General features: G+C 39.7%; 2 protein-coding genes across 6 annotated transcripts in view; both read left to right on the top strand.

The window, feature by feature from the left end:
• Nucleotides 1-10883, top strand: part of ANKIB1 (ankyrin repeat and IBR domain containing 1) — an 85554-nt gene extending 74671 nt beyond the window's left edge. For 3 of the 5 annotated variants that reach the window (XM_039706271.1, XM_039706286.1, XM_039706279.1), the window contains exons 13-20: nt 480-566; nt 655-721; nt 1089-1234; nt 1824-2002; nt 2556-2607; nt 5553-5664; nt 7221-7354; nt 7703-10883. In XM_039706271.1, coding sequence (XP_039562205.1) covers nt 480-566; nt 655-721; nt 1089-1234; nt 1824-2002; nt 2556-2607; nt 5553-5664; nt 7221-7354; nt 7703-8455 — 1530 coding nt within the window. In that variant the 3' untranslated portion in view covers nt 8456-10883. The remainder of the gene's footprint in view (nt 1-479; nt 567-654; nt 722-1088; nt 1235-1823; nt 2003-2555; nt 2608-5552; nt 5665-7220; nt 7355-7702) is intronic. The other 2 variants (XM_039706294.1, XM_039706301.1) reach the window with 2 other exon arrangements.
• Nucleotides 10884-15121: 4238 nt separating this feature from the next.
• GATAD1 (GATA zinc finger domain containing 1) lies at nt 15122-19052 on the top strand. The gene is made up of 5 exons (XM_039706356.1): nt 15122-15421; nt 15527-15652; nt 15954-16013; nt 17051-17234; nt 17967-19052. Exons 1-5 carry the CDS (start codon nt 15209-15211, stop codon nt 18155-18157), a joined length of 774 nt encoding a protein of 257 aa, XP_039562290.1. The 5' UTR covers nt 15122-15208; the 3' UTR covers nt 18158-19052.
• Nucleotides 19053-19528: the final 476 nt, after the last annotated feature.

Below are 19528 nucleotides of genomic sequence, written 5' to 3'. Positions count from 1 at the left end.
CCAAACCAGACTTCCAAATGGAAAAATACAACCTTAAACATATCAAAGAGACAGAAAGAAAGCACTGCTTATTGGTGGATGCATAAGATTTCTGCTTTTGACTTTGTTAACAACCACTGGTGACTTTATTCAAGTAGTTTTACTTCTCTGTGACATAGTTTCCTTTTGTGAAATGCGCATGCTGGTCCTGCAGTTAGCTGCTGTGCACTACAGAAGACATGCCTTAATTTTGGCTTTTGGAAAATTGCTTTAAATAGCAGGGACTGTCAGTGTGTCAATTATTTGGCTGCAGTATTTGCAGCCTTGTGAATTTCAAAAATTAATTTTGTGTCTTTACTTACTGGCACTCAGCATTGTGTACAATACTTTATATATAGTCTGAATAGAAACAGTTCACTATTTAATTATATTTAATGGTGATTGTTGTATTAAATGATAAGATTTATTTTGGTTTCTTTTGTCTCTCCATTATTTTCCAGGCTGAAAAGAAGCATAGAAGATTTCAAGAGCTTGATAGGTTTATGCACTATTATACAAGATTTAAGAACCATGAACTTAGCTACCAGGTCAAGCCATTTTTTACTGATGTTTGTTTCTGGTTTATTAATCCAAAAATAATTGTCTTATTGTATTTTATTTACTTTCCTTTTCTAGTTAGAACAGCGCCTTCTAAAAACAGCCAAAGAAAAGATGGAGCAGTTGAGTAGAGCTCTGAGTGGAAGTAAGTATTTGCTATGATCTGTGCCTTTCATTTGAAATCCCATCAACACAGTTATGGCTAAACTGTTCTTTTTTGGACAGTGCTCACATCAAGTCTGCTGTGTGATGTCATCCCTCCAGTACTAGAATTTGTAAACATTGTATGAAAGTTAAATGTACAGTAAATCTTACCTATTCCAAAGCCTCAAGGAGGAAGTAGCATTAGTAAGGTAGAAGCTAATGTTCTGTGCTTATTTCTTTTCATAAGAACACTGTGCAGTTACTGAGAACTTGCTGCTCTTTACTTGCAAAATATTTAACTGATATGCACAAAAGTAATGCTGACATCAGCAGGAAAATACTTTCCCAATGCTTGTTTCATATTGCAGCTGAGGGAGGCTGTCCTGATACCACATTCATTGAAGATGCAGTGCAAGAGCTTCTAAAAACTCGCCGCATTCTTAAGTGTTCTTATCCATATGGATTCTTTTTGGAGCCTAAAAGCACAAAGAAAGAAATATTTGAACTTATGCAGGTAATATGTGGATATATTTTACTTTCCTAAAGGCACTTTATTTTTTTATATTAGTTATAAGTGTCTTTTTGCCATTTTTGTAGTATAAAACTGATATACCTGTCTTACATTTGTAACCAAGTTTGAAAAAGTAGTTTGAAAAATTTTATATCACTTTGCAAAGGAAAAGGATAAGGACAGATGGAAGGGGAAAGTAAGAAAATTTCCTGTTATGCTGCCTTCTGAGTGTAACATTTTAGCTTCAGTCTTCATCTCCTTCTATAGCTTCTCTTTTCTTTCATTTCCTTCTGATGTGCTTGACATCTGGGAGGAGGCAAAACTGGGGGAGTGCCTGCCTCCTTTCTGTCCCTTAGGTCCCTTGAAGATGCTCAGTATTTCAGAGTGCAGGGAAATCCTGCTCCAAGCTGGAGGACAGAATGTAGGTCAGTAAAAGAGAAGGCTATGGGACAGATATTTTGGGATATTTTGGTATTTCATAAGGTATTTTCACGAAAATGGATATAATTCCCCTCAGTGTTTATGGAGAAGAGCTCTTCCTGATTTGCATTTCCCTGTAAAACTGTTTTTTCTGTGTTACTAACTCTTGCAGACAGACCTAGAAATGGTCACTGAGGACCTTGCCCAGAAAGTGAACAGGCCTTACCTTCGGACACCTCGCCACAAAATCATCCGCGCAGCCTGTCTGGTGCAGCAGAAGCGTCAGGAGTTCCTGGCCTCTGTGGCCCGGGGCGTGGCTCCTGCAGACTCCCCAGAAGCACCCAGGCGCAGGTAAGGCACCCAGAGCCTGCACAGGCAGGAGAGGTTCTTTTGGTAGCTGCCAAAGAGGGGGAATGCACTGCTGTCCTCTGACTGTGAGGTAGATGCTAAGTGTGGTGGTTGTGAATCACTGTGACAGTGATGCTTTCCTTGGGCATTTCGTCCTTGTGGAATTACAGCCTTTGGGGAAAAATGTATTTTTATTTTTGAGGATCACTGCCATGCGTGTTGCAACCTAAATTGCTTCCCCATTTGTGATATATTAATGATTAAATGTCATGGCTTCCATTTTACTTTTTTCCATCACGATTCTCACTAAATCCCTGGTACACTTCAAAAATCTCTTAAGTATTTGATAAACATATCAGGCAGTTCTGGAATAGTCAACAACTTTACTGTAGGGTTTTCAAAATTAATTTTGAATTAAGAATTAAGGGGGAAGACTTGTTATGTTTAGAGAGCTACAGTTGCACTAGTTTTCAGACTTCAATAGGTTTTGAAGCTCTGGAGGTTTTTCATATTTGTCTTACTTTTAAATTTGATGGTGTATCTTTCCATTTTATAGCTTTGCTGGTGGAACATGGGATTGGGAATATTTAGGATTTGCATCCCCTGAGGTAAACTATTTCTTTTTAATTTTTTAAACTTAGTTCTGCATATGCTAGAAACACAGGTATGATCACAAGCTGCATGAAGAGCTTCCTTATCTTGAGTCAAACCATTTCAAGTTGGTTGAGCTTTCCATTTCATTTATTTCACAATAGAAGGAAATATATTCATAGCTAATTGTGCAATGACTATAAATAATGCCTCTAACGTGGATGTAGTTATCTAAGGTGGCATTAGACAAGCTATTTCACATTCATTTTCCAAGTACAAAAGCAGTTTTAAAATTGAATATAAACTGCTGTGTATGTGCTGGAGAGCCTTAAAGTAATAAATGTATGAAATTGTGTAGATTATTTTTGAATGCAATATCAGTTCAACAGAATTTGACAAAAAGTTTATGAAATTTCCATCCTCTGTCACAATCCCGACAAAAACATGCAGTCATACCCCTAAATATTGTTACATATTTCAAATATTTATTTTTATTGTTATGTATTAAAGCAGGATGGAAATTGCATACTCAAATGACATTAATTTCTGCTACTTTACCAAGAATGAAAATTATAATTTTTAATTAATATTCTATGATCTGTATATGGGAAAGAGTAAGTAGTTTTTGAGACTCTGCTCTAAAAAATGAGAAGCTTCCTATAAAGATTTCCTTTATCATCTTAATTTTTAGTTAATGTTTTGAGAACATTAGATTAAAGCATTCAGTCAGGAAGGAAAATTCATTTCAACATTTCCTTGTTTGCTGTTTTCTTTCTAGCTAGTCATTGTTAAACATCCTAGAAAACTCCATGTACTTTTTTCCATATATTTCCTTTGCTATTGTTGGTGAGCATCACGCTGGTGAGAACATGGCTCGCTTCTCTACAAAAAATCAGCTGCTTCTCCTGTCCAGTTCCTTTAGTTCTTTTGAAATAATCCCACATCTGACAACATCAAACTCATTGTGATGTTACTCTGTGATTGATTGTGATGTTACTGATGACAGTGGAACTGGCTACGAGAAGAAGCTGGTAAGAAATGTGTTGAAAAGCTGTTTAGCAGGAGGTGCAATTGCAGCTGTGCTTAGATGATCTGCTTACGAGTTTTTATCATTTGCCTAAATGTGGCACTGTGTGATGCAAGTTGGTTTCTTTGCTAAGTAGCTGTCACGAATACTTGCAACCACCTATGCTAAAGGAATTGTATAAAATTAGTAATGGTCATCTTTGTTCATTTTAGTGAATTGCACTGCAAAGTATTTTGTGCAGAGCTGTACTTATTGCAAACAAATGAGAGCTAAGATCTGGTATGATTAATAAATCAGTGATCACAGTGATCATTTCCCATGATTCCTTTTCTGATTCAGAGTTCTATAATTATATATTTTTTAAATATTCCTGTTATATTGTTCTGTATTAAGGTTCGATTTTCTGTTGTTTGAGGCTCTGCCTTGCATTTAGAAAATCCCTGAGATCCCTAAAAGCTGGAAGAATATTTTAGAGAAGAATCACCTTCTGTTTGCCTTGTTTGTTTACGGTGTTCCATAGACTAACAACCATATACTACTTACTGTTGTTGAAGACAGAATATTGGACTAAATGGATCTTTTGTCTGGTCCAATAAAGCTACTTTTTGATGTTCTTACAATTTCCATGGATAAAAATCTGCCCACATACATGATTTTCTGACTATTCCTTTTGTCTTGCATATGTCATTATGAGAAAGAATTTGGTCTGAGAAAGTTCATGGAAAAAAAATATACTGTCATAATACCATCTACATTAATGAGGTCGTTGTGTAAGAGAAATAACTCTTCTGGATTTAAGCTTTAAGTACTTTAGATGTTGAAGAGTTAATTTAGGAAAGGAAAACTAATGGTACTGTTATCTTTACCAATTCATTTGGCCAGATGAATCCTTTGGATTATAGATTTCCCAACTTGGAGCTCACAGATGTAAAGAACAATATCCTTTTCTGAAGAGGAGAGCGAGTACCTGTGTGCACAGTTTTATTGCCTTGTGTGTAGGAATAACTGAAATTACACAACATGCTGCCTACACAGTTTCAGTGTCAGCTGGACATACCAGAAAAGATACCTGAAAATTTCCCTTCAAGCACAAAATTAGTTCCTTCATATTAGGAAAGATATGCAAATTGATCCAAGTATTAAGATAGTTAACCCTTGGGATGTTAGCTTGCTGTGATCAAGAGTCTTTTCCATAAATGCTATATAAACTGTCTAAGCACACACAATATGAGAAATGCAGGCTGCAGGAGTTCTAATCCATACGGTATGGCTTGTTAGCAGCTCAAGTTAAGCAGAAGTAGAGGAGATTTGTAATAAAAATTAAAAAAAAACATGGAATAAAAATCCATCATAGACTGTCCAGTAGAAGAGTGTCAGATGTGGCTTAAGACATTCTGGAGCCATAGTGTCCTGGAGGCTAAGAAAAATCTATCAAGTCCCAGTGTATGTCTAACAGCTTTCTGTTGTCTTTTCAAGGTTCTTTTCTACTGCCGATTGCTGGCAGCAGAGATTCTGAGATAATCTATTGGTCTAATTCACATCAATTGTTTTTATGTTCTAAAATCAGTGAGTATGCATTTATTAAAAAGTGTGTCAATAGGTGCATATACAAAGTTTGGCATCAAAGATTTTAAACAAGAAATGTGTTCCTGGAATTGTTAAAAAAGGAGATTGCAAGTATTAAAATGTTGGTAGTACATGTAATTTTATTTTTTTTTGCTAATTCATTGTTTTCTAGATCTAGGATTACCTTGGATCTTTTTGTTATTTATGTTAAGCGTCGCATGATACAACTTGCAATTCATTTTTCTGAAAGCAGGTGATTTTATAATAAGCATATAAAATCACACATTTTTTATAGAAAATGTGGTGCTTGTTACTCAGAAAAATAGTACTGCATGCTGCCCTGTGTTTTGTAACCTTTGGTTTATGCAGGAATATGCTGAATTTCAGTATCGGAGGAGGCACAGACAGCGTCGACGTGGAGACATGCACAGTCTGCTGAGTAACACTCCAGACCCCGATGACCCCAGTGAGAGTACATTAGGTACGGACCTCTCTGGGCCAGCTTCTTGCTCTTCCTGCTTCAGAAATCACTAGTAGTGACCCAGTGTTTGTTCTTCTGTGGATACACTTTAAAGAAGTTTCAAATACATTGCTGTATTTTCCAGGATACAACATAAAGGCTTGTCTCTGCAGTTTTTTTATGTGATCTTAGAAGTGTTGTTGACTTCACTGTGGCTGCTGCTGTTCTAAAAGAGAAATGCATTGATCTTCCCACTAACAACTTCTCAGCTGTCCAGCGCAGGTTTGCTTTTCTGAAGAAATTCTGGAGGTCACTCATACATACACCAAGTCTTCTACACCAATGAAAAGAAACAGTTGTGCATAGAATGTAGAGGCTACAGGCCTGTGGAAAAGCGTCCTAAGGTTGTATTCCAAAACTCTGCTCAGGGGCTGCATTGGCAAAGGCAAAGCCAGAAAAGAAGCTGGCCTGAGCTGGTAGTGCAGTCCCTTAAGGTCTCTCTGTGCCTTGGCTATCTGGGCTGGCTCAGTTCTGCCAGAACCTTAGCACAGGTACAGAAATTGCTTGAGCCCAAATCATACCGTGACTCTGCTTCTGCAGAGCTGCCAGTCTGTGTGCCAGTCTCTTAGCCATGCTGCACAAACTCTCATTGCTGTGTCTCAGGAACTTAACACATAGCTTGTTCTTTAAAACCAAGAGGAAAGATCCTTGATTGAGGAGAAAGGTTCACATGCATCCTTTATTTTAGAAACAGTAATCAAAATTTTTGTGAACTTTGGTTCTTCCCTATTGCAAATAAAATGCAAAACCATCTTGTTAGTTCAAGGACTGGATGTTGACTTAATGCTTGGATATAGTAGTGATGGCCAAGTGCACACTGTTAAAGCATGCAAGAGAATATTATTTTATTTCAGTCTATCACATTTTGAGTTTTGGAGTGGAAAATTCCATTTTCCAAAGTCAAAAGATTTACATTTATTTTTATTACAGAGCAGTTTTTTTCTGGAAACAGAATCTTACTTCTATTTTTTGTTGGCTTTAAGAAAACAGCAATGTCAGTAATTGCTGAAGTATTCCCTAACAACTCTACTCTTAATTGTGCTGCAATGTTACAGTAAAAATTATTATAATGTTAGCATTATAGCTGAGGTTTTGTCTTTGAAAGAACAGAGAAATGGGCAAACGTCATTTGTAATCCACCTGTAAATGCATCCTGTATTTGTGTCCACATGCAGTCGTTTTCAGGGCTTTCCATAAATCATGTATGTGCCTCAGAAGCACTTTGCCCCTGCTGCCCATGCTCCCAATGGCATAGCCCATGCTTTCACAGAGAAGGGTATTGAGGGCAGAAAGGACAAATGAGCCAGGCAGTCACTCCTAAAACAGCGGGATTGGTGTTTCACCACTGTGTAAGAGCTGATGTGGCAGGAGTAGTTTGGACTCTTTCATTTAGAGTGAATAAAGAAGTAAAATTACACAACTAGAATCCAGAAGGAAGGAAGAGATTCTGTCAGTAAGTCATAGTAGAGGCTTCCTTGCTGGTTCTTCAACCGCTTTTGTTTTGGTTGCCCAAACAGACACTCAGGAAGGTGGCAGCAGTAGAAGACATGGCACCTCCATGGTGAGTTCAGCCTCTATGGGTATTCTGCACAGCTCTTCGCTTCATGACTATACCCCTGTCAGTCGCTCTGAAAACCAGGATTCTCTTCAGGTATCTCCCCTATTCTCTTTTCCATTCTCTCTGCTTTGCTTGCTCTCCTCTGCTCTGCCTTTCTGTGTCATTTTTTCTCTGCAAATTTTCTTAATTCTTCAAGGAGAAAGGGAGAATCTAGGACAACAAATTACACATTCACAATGGTAAGAATTGCTAAACAATCACTGACATAACAATAGTTAGCTTTTAAATTGTGTTGTCAGCTCTGTTGGTAAATATTGATTCTGGTAAAGGACATGTAGGAATAATGAATGAATTTCAGATTTGAGCCAAAATTACTTTTCATCCAAAATACGTAACAAGATACAAGTTATATTCTGAGAGCAACCTTATGTGTTTCCACAGGCTCTGAGTTCTCTGGATGAAGATGACCCAAACATCCTGCTAGCTATTCAGCTGTCATTACAAGAATCTGGCTTGGCCATAGATGAAGAAACTAGAGACTTTCTAAATAATGAGGCATCTTTAGGAGCAATAGGTACCTCTTTGCCTACAAGACTGGACTCTGCTCCCATAAGCATAGACAACCCAAGGGGTGCTTTGAGCAGCTCTGAGCTGCTAGAACTTGGTGACAGTCTGATGAGACTGGGTGCAGGCAATGATCCCTTCTCAGCCGATCGTCTTCATTCCCACCCCTGCAGCGAGACAAGAAGTGGATTATACTCAACTTCAAGCGATGCTGATTCCAGCAGTCAAGATCCCAATACCAATGAAAATCTGCTTGGAAACATTATGGCCTGGTTTCATGACATGAACCCACAGAGTATTGCCCTGATACCCTCAACAAGTACAGAAACAGATGAGGAGTCACAGCAACCCAGCACTGAAGATGGGTCAGCAGGGCAACCAAATCTTACAGACACAAGGCTGGAGCCTCAGGAAGAGCATGCACTGTTTGAGGATGCACTCAAAAATGAAGGCAGAGGAACCCAAACAGAGGAAAGCACTTCTGAAGAAAACATTATTCCAAGTGAAACAGTATCACAAATTGGTGATAATAACAGGGAGGTAACAAGCACCCTAGATGCTTCAGGAGACAGTTCAAGTCAGACTCCTCAAACCTCAAGGGAATGGACTGAACATGTGCATCTGGTATGAATAAAAACTAAATCTGGAGTAAAGGAATAGCAGTGACAGATGGTACAGTATGTGGAGTAAGCATTATGGAGGCTTTGATCCACATAATTGCAGCTCAGTTGTAACCACTGACATAACAACGGATATTTAGGAGTTCTCTTGAATTGTAGTTCTTCATAATGATGTGAACCTTTCAAGGAATATCCTTTGCATTTAATTAGGTAGTATTTGCCTTTTTGCTCTCAAGAGAAAGGAATAAGTAGGTTGTATTCCACATTCCTAATACAATGCAGCATCTGTTTAGCCTTAGGTTGATGATCCTTAACTTGAAAGTACAGATTAAAGGCTTACACTGATTGTTTTGTTTTGTTTTCCTAAGAAATAGTTTATTCCATTTTTTAGAACTCATAATTTCACCAAAATAACATCTAGCAGTTCATTTGCATTTTGGTTTTGTTTTCCACAAGTTTTCCTTACTCGTTTTTCATTTTTGTTAGCAGTGTGAACGGAGGTATTTAATGCTTCTCCGTAGTACTGCTCCAGGAACAAGTTTTAGGGGATATTCTTTCCCTTTAAAATCAAAGATTTTTTCATGTCTATTTACAGTCCAAATGTGCCAAACTGTGAAAAGTTAACTGGCAGTAGCCTAATGAAACAGTGCAGTGTTACTCTATCCAACTAATCCCATAATTCTTAGCAATGGAAGAAACCACTGGGTAGCATTGCTTCTCCAAATTTAACTGGCATATGTTGCCATGGTGACTGCATTTAATTAAATGTAGCCTATATCTTAAGTTAATAAAACCTAATGCTGCTGTTAAACAGTTATTTTAAATATTAAAATACAGTGAGTTAGCAACAGCTATGCTGTATTTTAAGAGACACTTTAATGGAAGTGCAATCATAGTTCTTTGTTTTCATAATTCTACAAAGCATTTTATGCACTAATAGTGCAATTACTTTTAATGATAACATTTTATAAAAATATAGGAATACAAAATTTTCATATATTAGTCAGTCCCACAATTAAAAGATAATACATCCTGCTCAACATGTAACGGTGCCTTTGCCTAACCCAACTGAATAGTTGCCACAGTTAAACAAGTAATTCAAATTCAGTGTTTGTTCTGGAGTAACTATGCTATTAATTGCAAAGACCTCCATAAAACCACCCATGGCCTTGCCTTTACAGTAAATAACTAAACGTTCAGTCAGTGTTTTTGCATATACAAAACACTACTAGGTATTTGTTCAATTGCACAATATTCATTTGCTGTGTGATTACTGTTTAGTGTAAGAAAAAAAATTAAAATAAAAAAAAAACAAACCACAAAAAAAACCTTTTCCTAGTTGTTGTACCGTGAAAAACAAAAATACTGGTTCTAGATTTGCTTAAAAGCATCAATCTACAGTTAGTGAGATACAATGGTACAGTATGTAATTACAACTAGAATAAGTTGTTCAAATGGCTGTTTTAATTACATATAATCAAAACTTTTCATAACATGAGCAAAGTACATACACTCCATTTTAAGTTTTGCTTAACTGTTACCAGAGATTTGTTGATATGATATAAAAGTTTATTACTACTGAGTGTGTATAGGCAAGTGTCATGATAGCCAAGTTTATGTATTGATTACTGTGAGTTCAAGTGAGTGTTTTGGTAACTAATTCATGCAAATCCAGCTTTGGAACCTTGCAGTTACAAGGTTCATATTAGTAAAAAATGAAATAAGAATATTTTACCCTTACCCAATAAAAACCTTGTCCATTTTCAAGGATCTTTAGAGAGAATGAATTAGAATAGTCTAAATAATTTTCCAACTTCTCCTCTAGCCACCCTGCTCCTGACATAATATTGAGCCTTTGAAAAATACCTATAGGTATAAAGTCCTTCAAGTAAAATGGTCCTTCATGAACTGTCATCATGAATTGGTCTGAAAGTTGTTTAACTCACATAGCTTCCTTGAATGGTAATTTCTGAATAGAAAGATTCTCACAAAAAGATTGTGTATTGCATTGAGATGTCTTGCAAAGTTGCAGTAAGATATGTAAGAGTGCTCTCTGTGAAGATAGTGAAGTTTGTGGGTTCTGGTTTTATGTAATTTGGTTAGGTTGTGCAGTATATCCATTGTTTCCGTGTTACTCTTATGAGCATGAAATTAGACTATTAAATTTGTATTTTCTTGGTACTTATTTTAACACCATAGTCATTGACTTTACAATTCAAAAATAAAAGTTTGGCAAGACTATTTTGTAAACCTGTTAATTTTATAATGTAAAAAAATTACTCTAACCTTGAATTGTTATTTGCACTTTCATAGTCTATACTTGATACATTCCCACTTTATATACAGGTAGGATACTACAACCATGTAGATGTTTGGCCAAATGAATGCTGTTAATAATATGTAAAATTCTTTGATTAAACATTTATTACTTAAACTAATTCCGTTCTGTCTCATTACATCTTAAGACTTACTGTAGCAGGTCCTTGAGACTGCTGACAGACATTTTTAGGGTATGTTCAGTACTGTGCCAGATCAGTTGGACACCATATAGTAAGCTGAATGTTTTGATTTGTAAATATAAAGTACCATTAAGTATCATTAAGCTTTGAAAAGAAATCTAAAATAGAATTTGCCTTAATTGCTACAGCCATATTGTGCACTTGTTCTTTGTAGAGTGCCTCGTCACTATGAGTAGTGGTGCCAAAGAGGGGGGGCTAATTTTTGTGAAAGATTCTGTTAATTAGTGTTACTTAAGTGCCACTTAAGTGCCACTTAATATCCACTTTCCATTGTTACCTGGAAATTCCGGAGTGCCTCTGTTACATTAATAACACTAAACAATTTTGTTCATTGTTACTGTAACATCATCAGCTTCCTCCACCAAGCATGCCAAGATCATGGAATCACAGACTGGTTTGGGTTGGAAGGCACCTTAAAGACCATGTTGTTCCAATCCTCCTTCCATGCCCAGGGACACCTTTCGTTAGACCAAGCTGCTCAGATGGAGCAGTGATGGAGCATTCCCAGCTTCTCTGGGCAGCCTGTTCCAGTGCCTCAGCACAGAAGGCATCCCGCTGTAATAGGGAGGGTGGAGACAAGGAAAGCCAAAACAAGGACACAATGAGAGCCAGTTTCTTTACAAGCAATTGTCTGGCTCAAGAGACAGCTTTAACATGCCTTGAAAGAACCAAGTACTCATGGTCATTGTAAAGCCATCTCTGCCATTGCTTCACCTACCAATGTCCCTCGTGAGGGCCAAAAACCAAAGACCTCACAAAATCCAGGGTGAATTCCTGGCTCTACTATAAGTTCAAATGAGTAATTAAGACCCAAAAGCTGCAAAGACAGATGCATTTTACTTATGCAAGTAATAACTGTGCAACACATCTGAAGAATAGCATCAGTTGTGGCTCTGGGAATTAAGGGAATACAAGCTGCTTTTCTCACAGGAGAGCTGTTAAGTACAGAACCTTAGAACAGAACTGTGTGAAAATGTAGACTGCACCAGTCCGTCAGATTTATACCAGATTTCATGCATTTACAACACAAATATTTCTGGAGAAGCAGTCCATGTGCATCCTCTGCAGCTGTCTGTGGAACAGTGACACACACATCATAAGAGTAAAGAATTCCTCAGCTGTGAGCCAGCTGACTGTAGGGTAGCAGTAAGAAGTTAGAAGGAAGCAATGCAATTAAATCCACTGCAGAACAATTCAACTACTGAAGCAGGAAATGAGCAGTGTGTGCTGATTTGTATCACTTTCAATAAAAACTACTCACTGAGAGCTCCTGAGGAGAAATGGTTCTGTACTGACAGCCAGAGTGTCTAACACAGTCCCCCTCCACAGGCGGTGCCAACATTTTATTTCCTCCACTTCTTTGTGGAGTCTACATTGGAAGTTTCACAGAGCAGATACGGGCTCTGATGACTCCAAGGGCAGCCCTTTCTCTTACTGGGGTAAAAATAAAATAAACTGAAAATACACATTAACTGGAAGAAAGCATTTACTCTGCAACTTTAGCTGAGCTTACACAGTGCAAAATGCCTCAGCTGCATCAGGTACTTCCAGTCAGGCCTCAGACTGAGTCAGCCCACTCCAGCTCCAAAAAGAGGCTAGTTCTGTTAAGGAGAATCAGGAAACTGAAGAGGATGCTCAAAATTTGGGACTGACATTTTAAGGCTTGAGATCCTCTGGAGTGAAAGTACTTTAAGTAAAGTCCTGAGCCCCACCTCTCCTACCCATAACTACCAGGTATTCAGCAACTCTCAGAACATTTCAGCTACTGCCCACGATAAAAGACATGCTGGGTGTAATTTCTGACAAAACATCACAACCACTGTTCTTTGTGTCACCTTCCAGGTGAGGTAGGGATGATCAGACTGCACTGACAGCAATCCCTGCCTCTCTGGTCTTACACAAGGCCAACAGAATAATCATACCAAGAACACTGTAATCTCAAGGTGTGTTTTACTGGGGTTCCATTGAAATGACAGAACCACACTTGTCAAGATATACTCAACTAAAACTTTTTGACAACATAAAAATGGTTGTCTGAACCATTTTTTAATTATCTTACACTACCACCTCAGATTAGGGTTCTTAAAGCTTAAGCTTTATTCATCTGGGGTTTTTTATTCAAGTTATTATTTAAAAGCAGAAGGAATAATCACAGTGGATAACTTAACAACAATATACAGGAGCATATTTAATTAAGAGTATACACATATATGTAAACCACACACAGAAAAGACCCTGCACATGGTTTCAGAAAGACCAAGGGGTTAGAAGCCAGGAGTCAGGAAGACTGCAGAACTGGAACTGAAAAAAACAACTATTGCAATTTTTATTTGCTATCCATTAACAATAAATCTTATAAAATTCACAAAATAAAAACCTTCACAAAGTATTAGGTACTTATCTTGACAGAAATGGACATTGTCATGCATTTCTAGCCTGTTTCTACCCAGCCTAGTGAAGCTATGCCAACGTGATGGCAGTGAGAGGGGCCCAGCAGTGGGGGACTGCTGAGGTTAGGAACAAAGCAGGCAGAAGCTGCAAAAAAAAGTGGTGGGAAGAGCTTAAGGGCTCTGAGGGATCACTGATCTGCAAAATACAACTACAGAAAGATGCATTAAAGAAAGAGAATACAAAAAAAATGCACCTGATAAGTATAAACAGCTTGAAAAGAGATGAGGGTAAATCAGGATTTAAACCAAAACTGAGGAATAAATATGGCACCTGAGACAAGAAAGTCAAATTTGGTGTGAAAGAGGCAAGCAAGAGGTTAAACACAGCTGTCCATGAGCCAGTAGCAACCCAGGCACACCCTGTATCCACTGCATGCTGCATTAGGGGAGCATCTATTAATCAATCCCTGCAAATTATGGCTCTTTGTGTCCACTGAGGACAAGACAAAAATCAATTTCATTTGGACCAAAGAAGCTTCAAATAAACCCTAAGGACAGAAACTGAATATGAGAACTAAGAGACTGCAAATGCTCATGCATGACTGAGCATTTCTTTCATAACATCCCACTAGAAAAACATCTACAGGGGATGGCCCACAGCCATGTGAGTGGCAGTAGGTGAGGAACCACATGTTAGATCCATGGTTCCTACATTTGGCTCTCAAAGCTTCACAAAGGCATGTGTTCATTCCCTAGCCTTTTAAACTACTGACTTGGCTCTCAAAGCTTCACAAAGGCATGTGATACATGATTGAGGCTTCATGCAAGAGGGGCAGAGAATCACAGAGTGGTTTGTGTTTGAAGGGGACCTTGAAGATCACCTAATTCTAACCACCCATGCCATGGGCAGGGTCACCTTCCTTTCGACCAGGTTGTTCACAGCCCCACCCAACACAACCTTGAACACTTCCAGGGATGGGGCATCCACAAATTCTCTGGGCAGCCTGTTCCAGTGCCTCACCACCTTCAAAGCAAATGATTTTTTCTAAATATTTTATCTAAATGAAGGCCAAAACTGGCATATGTCGAGGGTAACATCCACCAACACTTTCTCCTGAATCAGGACAATCATTGCAGCCCATCTCCTGTCCCCTGATTTTCTGTTGAGCTAGAAGAGTGACAGCTATAAATCCTTGAATGACAGCACATGGCATCCCCTGCAAACAGGAACAGCACCAGAGATGGCTTCTGCTGCACAGAATCACAGAATGTGAGGGGCTGGACGCTGCCTTAAAGATCATCTAGTCCCAGCCCCCTGCCATGAGCAGGGACACCTCCCACTAGACCAGGCCTTATCCAGCACGGCTTTGAACACTGCCAGGTTTGAGGCCTCCCTGGGCAACCAGTTTCAGTGTCTTACCACATTCACAGTAGAAAATTTCTTCCTAATATCTAATATAAATGCTCCGTCTTTCAATTTGTACCCTGTCCTGTTCTGTCACTGCTGTTCCTGACAAAGAGTCCCTCTGGCTTCCCTGCAGGTCCCCTTCAGACACTGGAAGGTGCTGCGAGGTCTCCACACGACCTTCTCCAGGCTCACCAGCCCCAGCGGCACCGTCGGGCCCCGGCCCGCCTCCGTCCCTCGCCGGCACCGCCGGGACACCGCTCTCTGAGCCGCGGCTCCGGCCGAGGCCAGAGCAGCCCCTGAGGGGGCCGGGCTCCGTTTGTCCCGGGGCCGGGGCACGGCCGCCGCCAGCAGAGGGCAGGCCCGGNAGGGGCCGGCGCCGGGGCCGCTGTGGGCGCCGCGCTCCCGCCGCTCGCTGTCGGGCCCGCGGGCCCCGCGCCGGCCTCAGGATGCCGCTGGGGCTGAAGCCCACCTGCAGCGTGTGCCGCAGCACGTCCTCCTCCATGTGGAAGAAGGGCGGGCAGGGCGAGATCCTGTGCAACAACTGCACGGCCCGCTCGGCGCCGCCGCCCCCCGCCGCCTTCGCCACCACCTCGGCGGCCGCCGCGCAGCACAGCAACGGCGGCGGCAGCGGCGGCGGAGGCGGCGGCGGCGGGAAGCAGGTGAGGAGGCCGAAATGCAGCCGCCGGGGCCGGGCGGGGCTGGGCGGGGCTGGGGCCGGGGTGTTCGGGCCGTCCCCCTTGTGCTCATCCTGCCGTTCCCCGCAGAGCAAGCAGGAGATCCACCGCCGCTCCGCGCGGCTCAGGAACACCAAGTACAAGTCTGCGCCCGCCGCGGAGAAGAAGGTTTCCACGAAGGGCAAGGGCAGGAGGCACATCTTCAAGCTCAAAAACGTAAGGCGGAGCGCCGGGGCCGGGCTGGGGCGGGAGCCTGGGCCGGGCTGGGGCGGACACGGAGCCCGCGGGAGGAGTGGAAGAGAAACCGGTCATGGGAGTTCGGCACTCCTTCTCCACAAAAAATCCTGGCGGTGAAAACGTTAGCTCTGCTGCTTTGAGCTTTAAAGTAATAATGTTTGCTGGTTTTCTTAGAAGATAATGTATCTGTATGTTGTCTAAAAGGAGAAACTATTTCTGGAACTTTACGGTTGATTTGTTTTAATGCTCTTGATTTTCTATTTCTATATTATTTTCTTAGCCCATCAAGGCTCCTGAGTCCGTATCAACTATAATTACAGCAGAATCAATCTTTTATAAGGTATGGTTTATGCAAATCTATCGGCAAAAATGATTATCCTGTTTCTGTTTCCAGTGCCAAGAATTATCATGGACAGTGAAAGCACTAGGTGTACAGTCACAGAAACTGTTTTTCCTTGCCCATCAGCTGTGTCGGATTTACCATAGTTATTGCCGTTAAGTCTTGCAAGGTAGTTTACCTAAGCAGTTTAAATAGTTACCATTGTCCCAGGCTCTTTTTTTAATTAATTGCTGTCAGCATTTTTAAACTTAACTTGCACTGTGCAGAGGTCATGAGATTTGTGTGATATTTCCTACCTTAGGTGCAGAACATGTTTCCCATAGAGGGGGTGGGTTGCAGTGCCCCAGTATTTCAGCTGGCTCCCATTTGAGAGCTGGTGCAAGCAGTCCCTTGGGAACAAGATCTGTTGGCACTTGCAGTGGTGCAAGAGGGAGCCTTCTGACATTCATGCTTGAGAGCAGCTTTACCAGCCTGCCAAGGTGTTGGTGTTCTAAAGTTCTGAAACTTGCTTTTGTTTCCCAGCAGTACAAGCAAACAGAATGTTTTTTCCCCCTTTTCCTCCCCAAAAAAGTCAGAATAGGCAGTGGGAGACTGCACAGCCAGTGGTGGCCTGAGATTCCATACTCTCCAGGGACCTGATGCTTCATGTCTGGTATTCCAGATGAATCTCTTGTTTGCTGTTGACAGTTCAGAAAATAATTACTGTCTTGTGTGTTTGTTTTTATCAGAAATTCCTGAGAACTATGTCAAAGCTTCTGTCCTCCTTATGTAGAAGGTTGCTACTTTGATGCTTTGCAGTGTTGTTGTGAATAGGCTTGTTTGGGGTTGTTAGTGTTCTTTTTGTCTGTTTCAAAAACAAACACCTTTCTTTCATATGCCACCATTCTTTTGCATGTGGCTGAATTCTAGCTACCTTTCAAGACTGGCATAAATTAGGATAATTTAGGGTAGTGATACTTAATATATGAATCAGGATGTGAAGTGAAGCTGACAAAAACCAGGTTGTTTGATTTCAGTGTCATTTGTATGTCTTCTAGGGTGTATACTACCAGATTGGAGATGTTGTTTCGGTGGTTGATGAGCAGGATGGAAGAACGTACTACGCTCAGATCCGTGGGTTTATTCAGGACCAATACTGTGAAAAGAGTGCTGCACTAACCTGGCTCATTCCTACACAAGCCAGCCCCAAAGACTGCTTTGACCCAGCATCCTATATCATAGGTAATCTCTAAGCCTTCACTTCATGCAGCTACTTGGATGTGCCTATGCTAAAGCAGAGTTGTGTTCTTTAAATTAACATTTTAGCTTCACCAGGTACTTTATGCACGTTCTGCATTTTAGACTCTGATCTTGTAAACATCTAATTTACTGTAATAACACTTTTTATTTATCTTGTGTATATAATATGATTACCACTATTGCAGTGTGTGATTATCTTGTACTGTGATTATCTGAGTGTTTGTGGGTACAATTACAGTTGTGCAGCTTTAAAGATCAAATTATTGATAGGTTTATATCATAGTAACTTTGATTCTGATATACCAGTCCAAGTTGTTTCTTCTAAAGTGACCTGAATTACTTGATCTTTATCCTGGGTATTTAAAATACATAGCATGCAAGCACTGGCATAGAGACTGTTCTGCTACCGATGATAACATTAGTAATTCAGAAAAGTCCTTCTAACAGGCAGGACACAAATAGAATGTATTTTAAATATATTAACTACAGTATTTCACTCAAATACCAGAATGCTTCAAATGGGATGGGGGGGAAGTTCAGCCCAGCAAAATTAAAGGCAGAGGTTTCTTGCCTAATACAGGAGGCTACCTTCCTAGGAAAGTCATGGATTGCAAAGGCAAATTCTGTAAGGGAATGTTGGCTGTTGTGGCATATTTTTATTCAACATATTTATTTTTATGCCTTTAAGTTTTGTCTTTGAATTTTTTTTTCTAGGACCAGAAGAAGATCTCCCAAGAAAAATGGAATATTTAGAATTTGTTTGTCATGCACCTTCCGAATATTTCAAATCTCGATCATCTCCCTTCCCTACTGTTCCTACAAGGCCAGAGAAGGGCTATATATGGACTCATGTGGGACCTACTCCTGCAATCTCCATTAAAGAAACTGTAGCCAATAATTTATAGTTTTTAAGGAATACTTTGGACTAGTTATTTTGTGTGTATCCTCCAGTTTGTAAAGCCCTTACAAGAAGTTTTAAAAATTGTAAAATGTGCCGGTTTATTTTACAGATTATGATATTTATTTTTTTTAGATCTATCAGACCTTGGAAGTGGAAGTTTTCATTCCAGTTGATGCATCATTTTGGTGCTCTGCTCTTCAGACATTATTGCTCATCTTGGGACAAAACCACAAGTTTCATGTCATCTTTGGCTTCTGAAAGTTGCCTTTAGTATTCATTCTTACTTTTTAAGTTATTTTCCAGAAGAGGAGTTTAAAAGATACAATCATCCAGCATTTTATATGACTGTTTAATTTAGTTAACTGTGACTGCTGGTTTTATTTCCTTATTAACTAATTTAAGACTAGCTTCACCTAAATACTAAAATGGTCAATGATGCACTTAACAGTTTTCTGTTACATGGAGAGGAGTGTTCTACATGGATTTCTCCAGACTAAACCCTCATCCACAAAGAGGAACCCTAACAGTCACCTTTTATGAGAATTTTGTTAATCTGAATCTGAAATGTGGGCTATGTGTGTAGATTTCTGCTAAACTTACTTATATAAGGGCGTAAATTTCCTGGAAAATTTGATGCAAATTCAAAAATTAATGTTATTTGCCATCCTGGCATTCTCATTGCAGAAGTATATCTGCATTTCCTGAGCAAGCCAACACTGACATATGATTTGAGTTTCACACTGTTAATATTTGTTTGCCTGTTAGCTTAGACTCATAAAATTTATTTTAAATTGTTTTTTCAGTCTTCACAATTAATGATGGTAAGAAAAAAAAATGGTCAGGCAAATAAAATGAAGAAAAATCAATAAGGGAAATAAAAATTATTTTATGTATTGACAGTCTCAGCATAATGAGGAATATGTATAAATAGCAGAATGGGAGAAATGCCACATACCAATGAAGTTTTCTGCCCTAAACTTTACAAGCCAGTCAGCTCCAAACACAGAGAGATGTGCTTGTATGGCCTGAATTTCAAGGGCTTAGTGGTTCCTGCTGCTTGTGAAGGATGAGAGCTGTAAGTGGCCTTAAGTTTAAATGTACTGATCTTTTCCATTTTTTGTCGTTTGTATGAACATAATGTTGCACTAGGCACATTATTCTAACTTTATGAAAGGCTTTGATTTAAGATGTAACAGATTTGAAAGTCAGGTATTGACAACTTTTAATGCAGTGGGACCTGTGAGGGCAGGAACCAGACAGACTTGTTGTGGCCTGCAGCCTCTGTTCTGCCCTCTTCAAATACAAGGAAGAACAATCAGCCTTAAGGGAGTAGATGCTAAAGATAAGGGATACTGTCAATAATTCAAAATGCTCA

Source organism: Passer montanus, unplaced genomic scaffold (assembly GCF_014805655.1).
Source record: "Passer montanus isolate IOZ18808 unplaced genomic scaffold, ASM1480565v1 scaffold10, whole genome shotgun sequence".
NCBI lineage: Eukaryota > Metazoa > Chordata > Aves > Passeriformes > Passeridae > Passer > Passer montanus.
This window is presented reverse-complemented; position numbering and strand designations above follow the sequence as displayed.

What these genes read in the sequence shown, in the direction of transcription:
- GATAD1 (XM_039706356.1), top strand. Translation starts at nt 15,209, where the DNA reads ATGCCGCTGGGGCTGAAGCCCACCTGCAGCGTGTGCCGCAGCACGTCC. An exon ending in GCGGCGGCGGCGGGAAGCAG is followed by an intron (nt 15,422 to 15,526) that starts GTGAGGAGGCCG and finishes CGTTCCCCGCAG; the next exon opens with AGCAAGCAGGAGATCCACCG. An exon ending in CCCAGCATCCTATATCATAG is followed by an intron (nt 17,235 to 17,966) that starts GTAATCTCTAAG and finishes TTTTTTTTCTAG; the next exon opens with GACCAGAAGAAGATCTCCCA.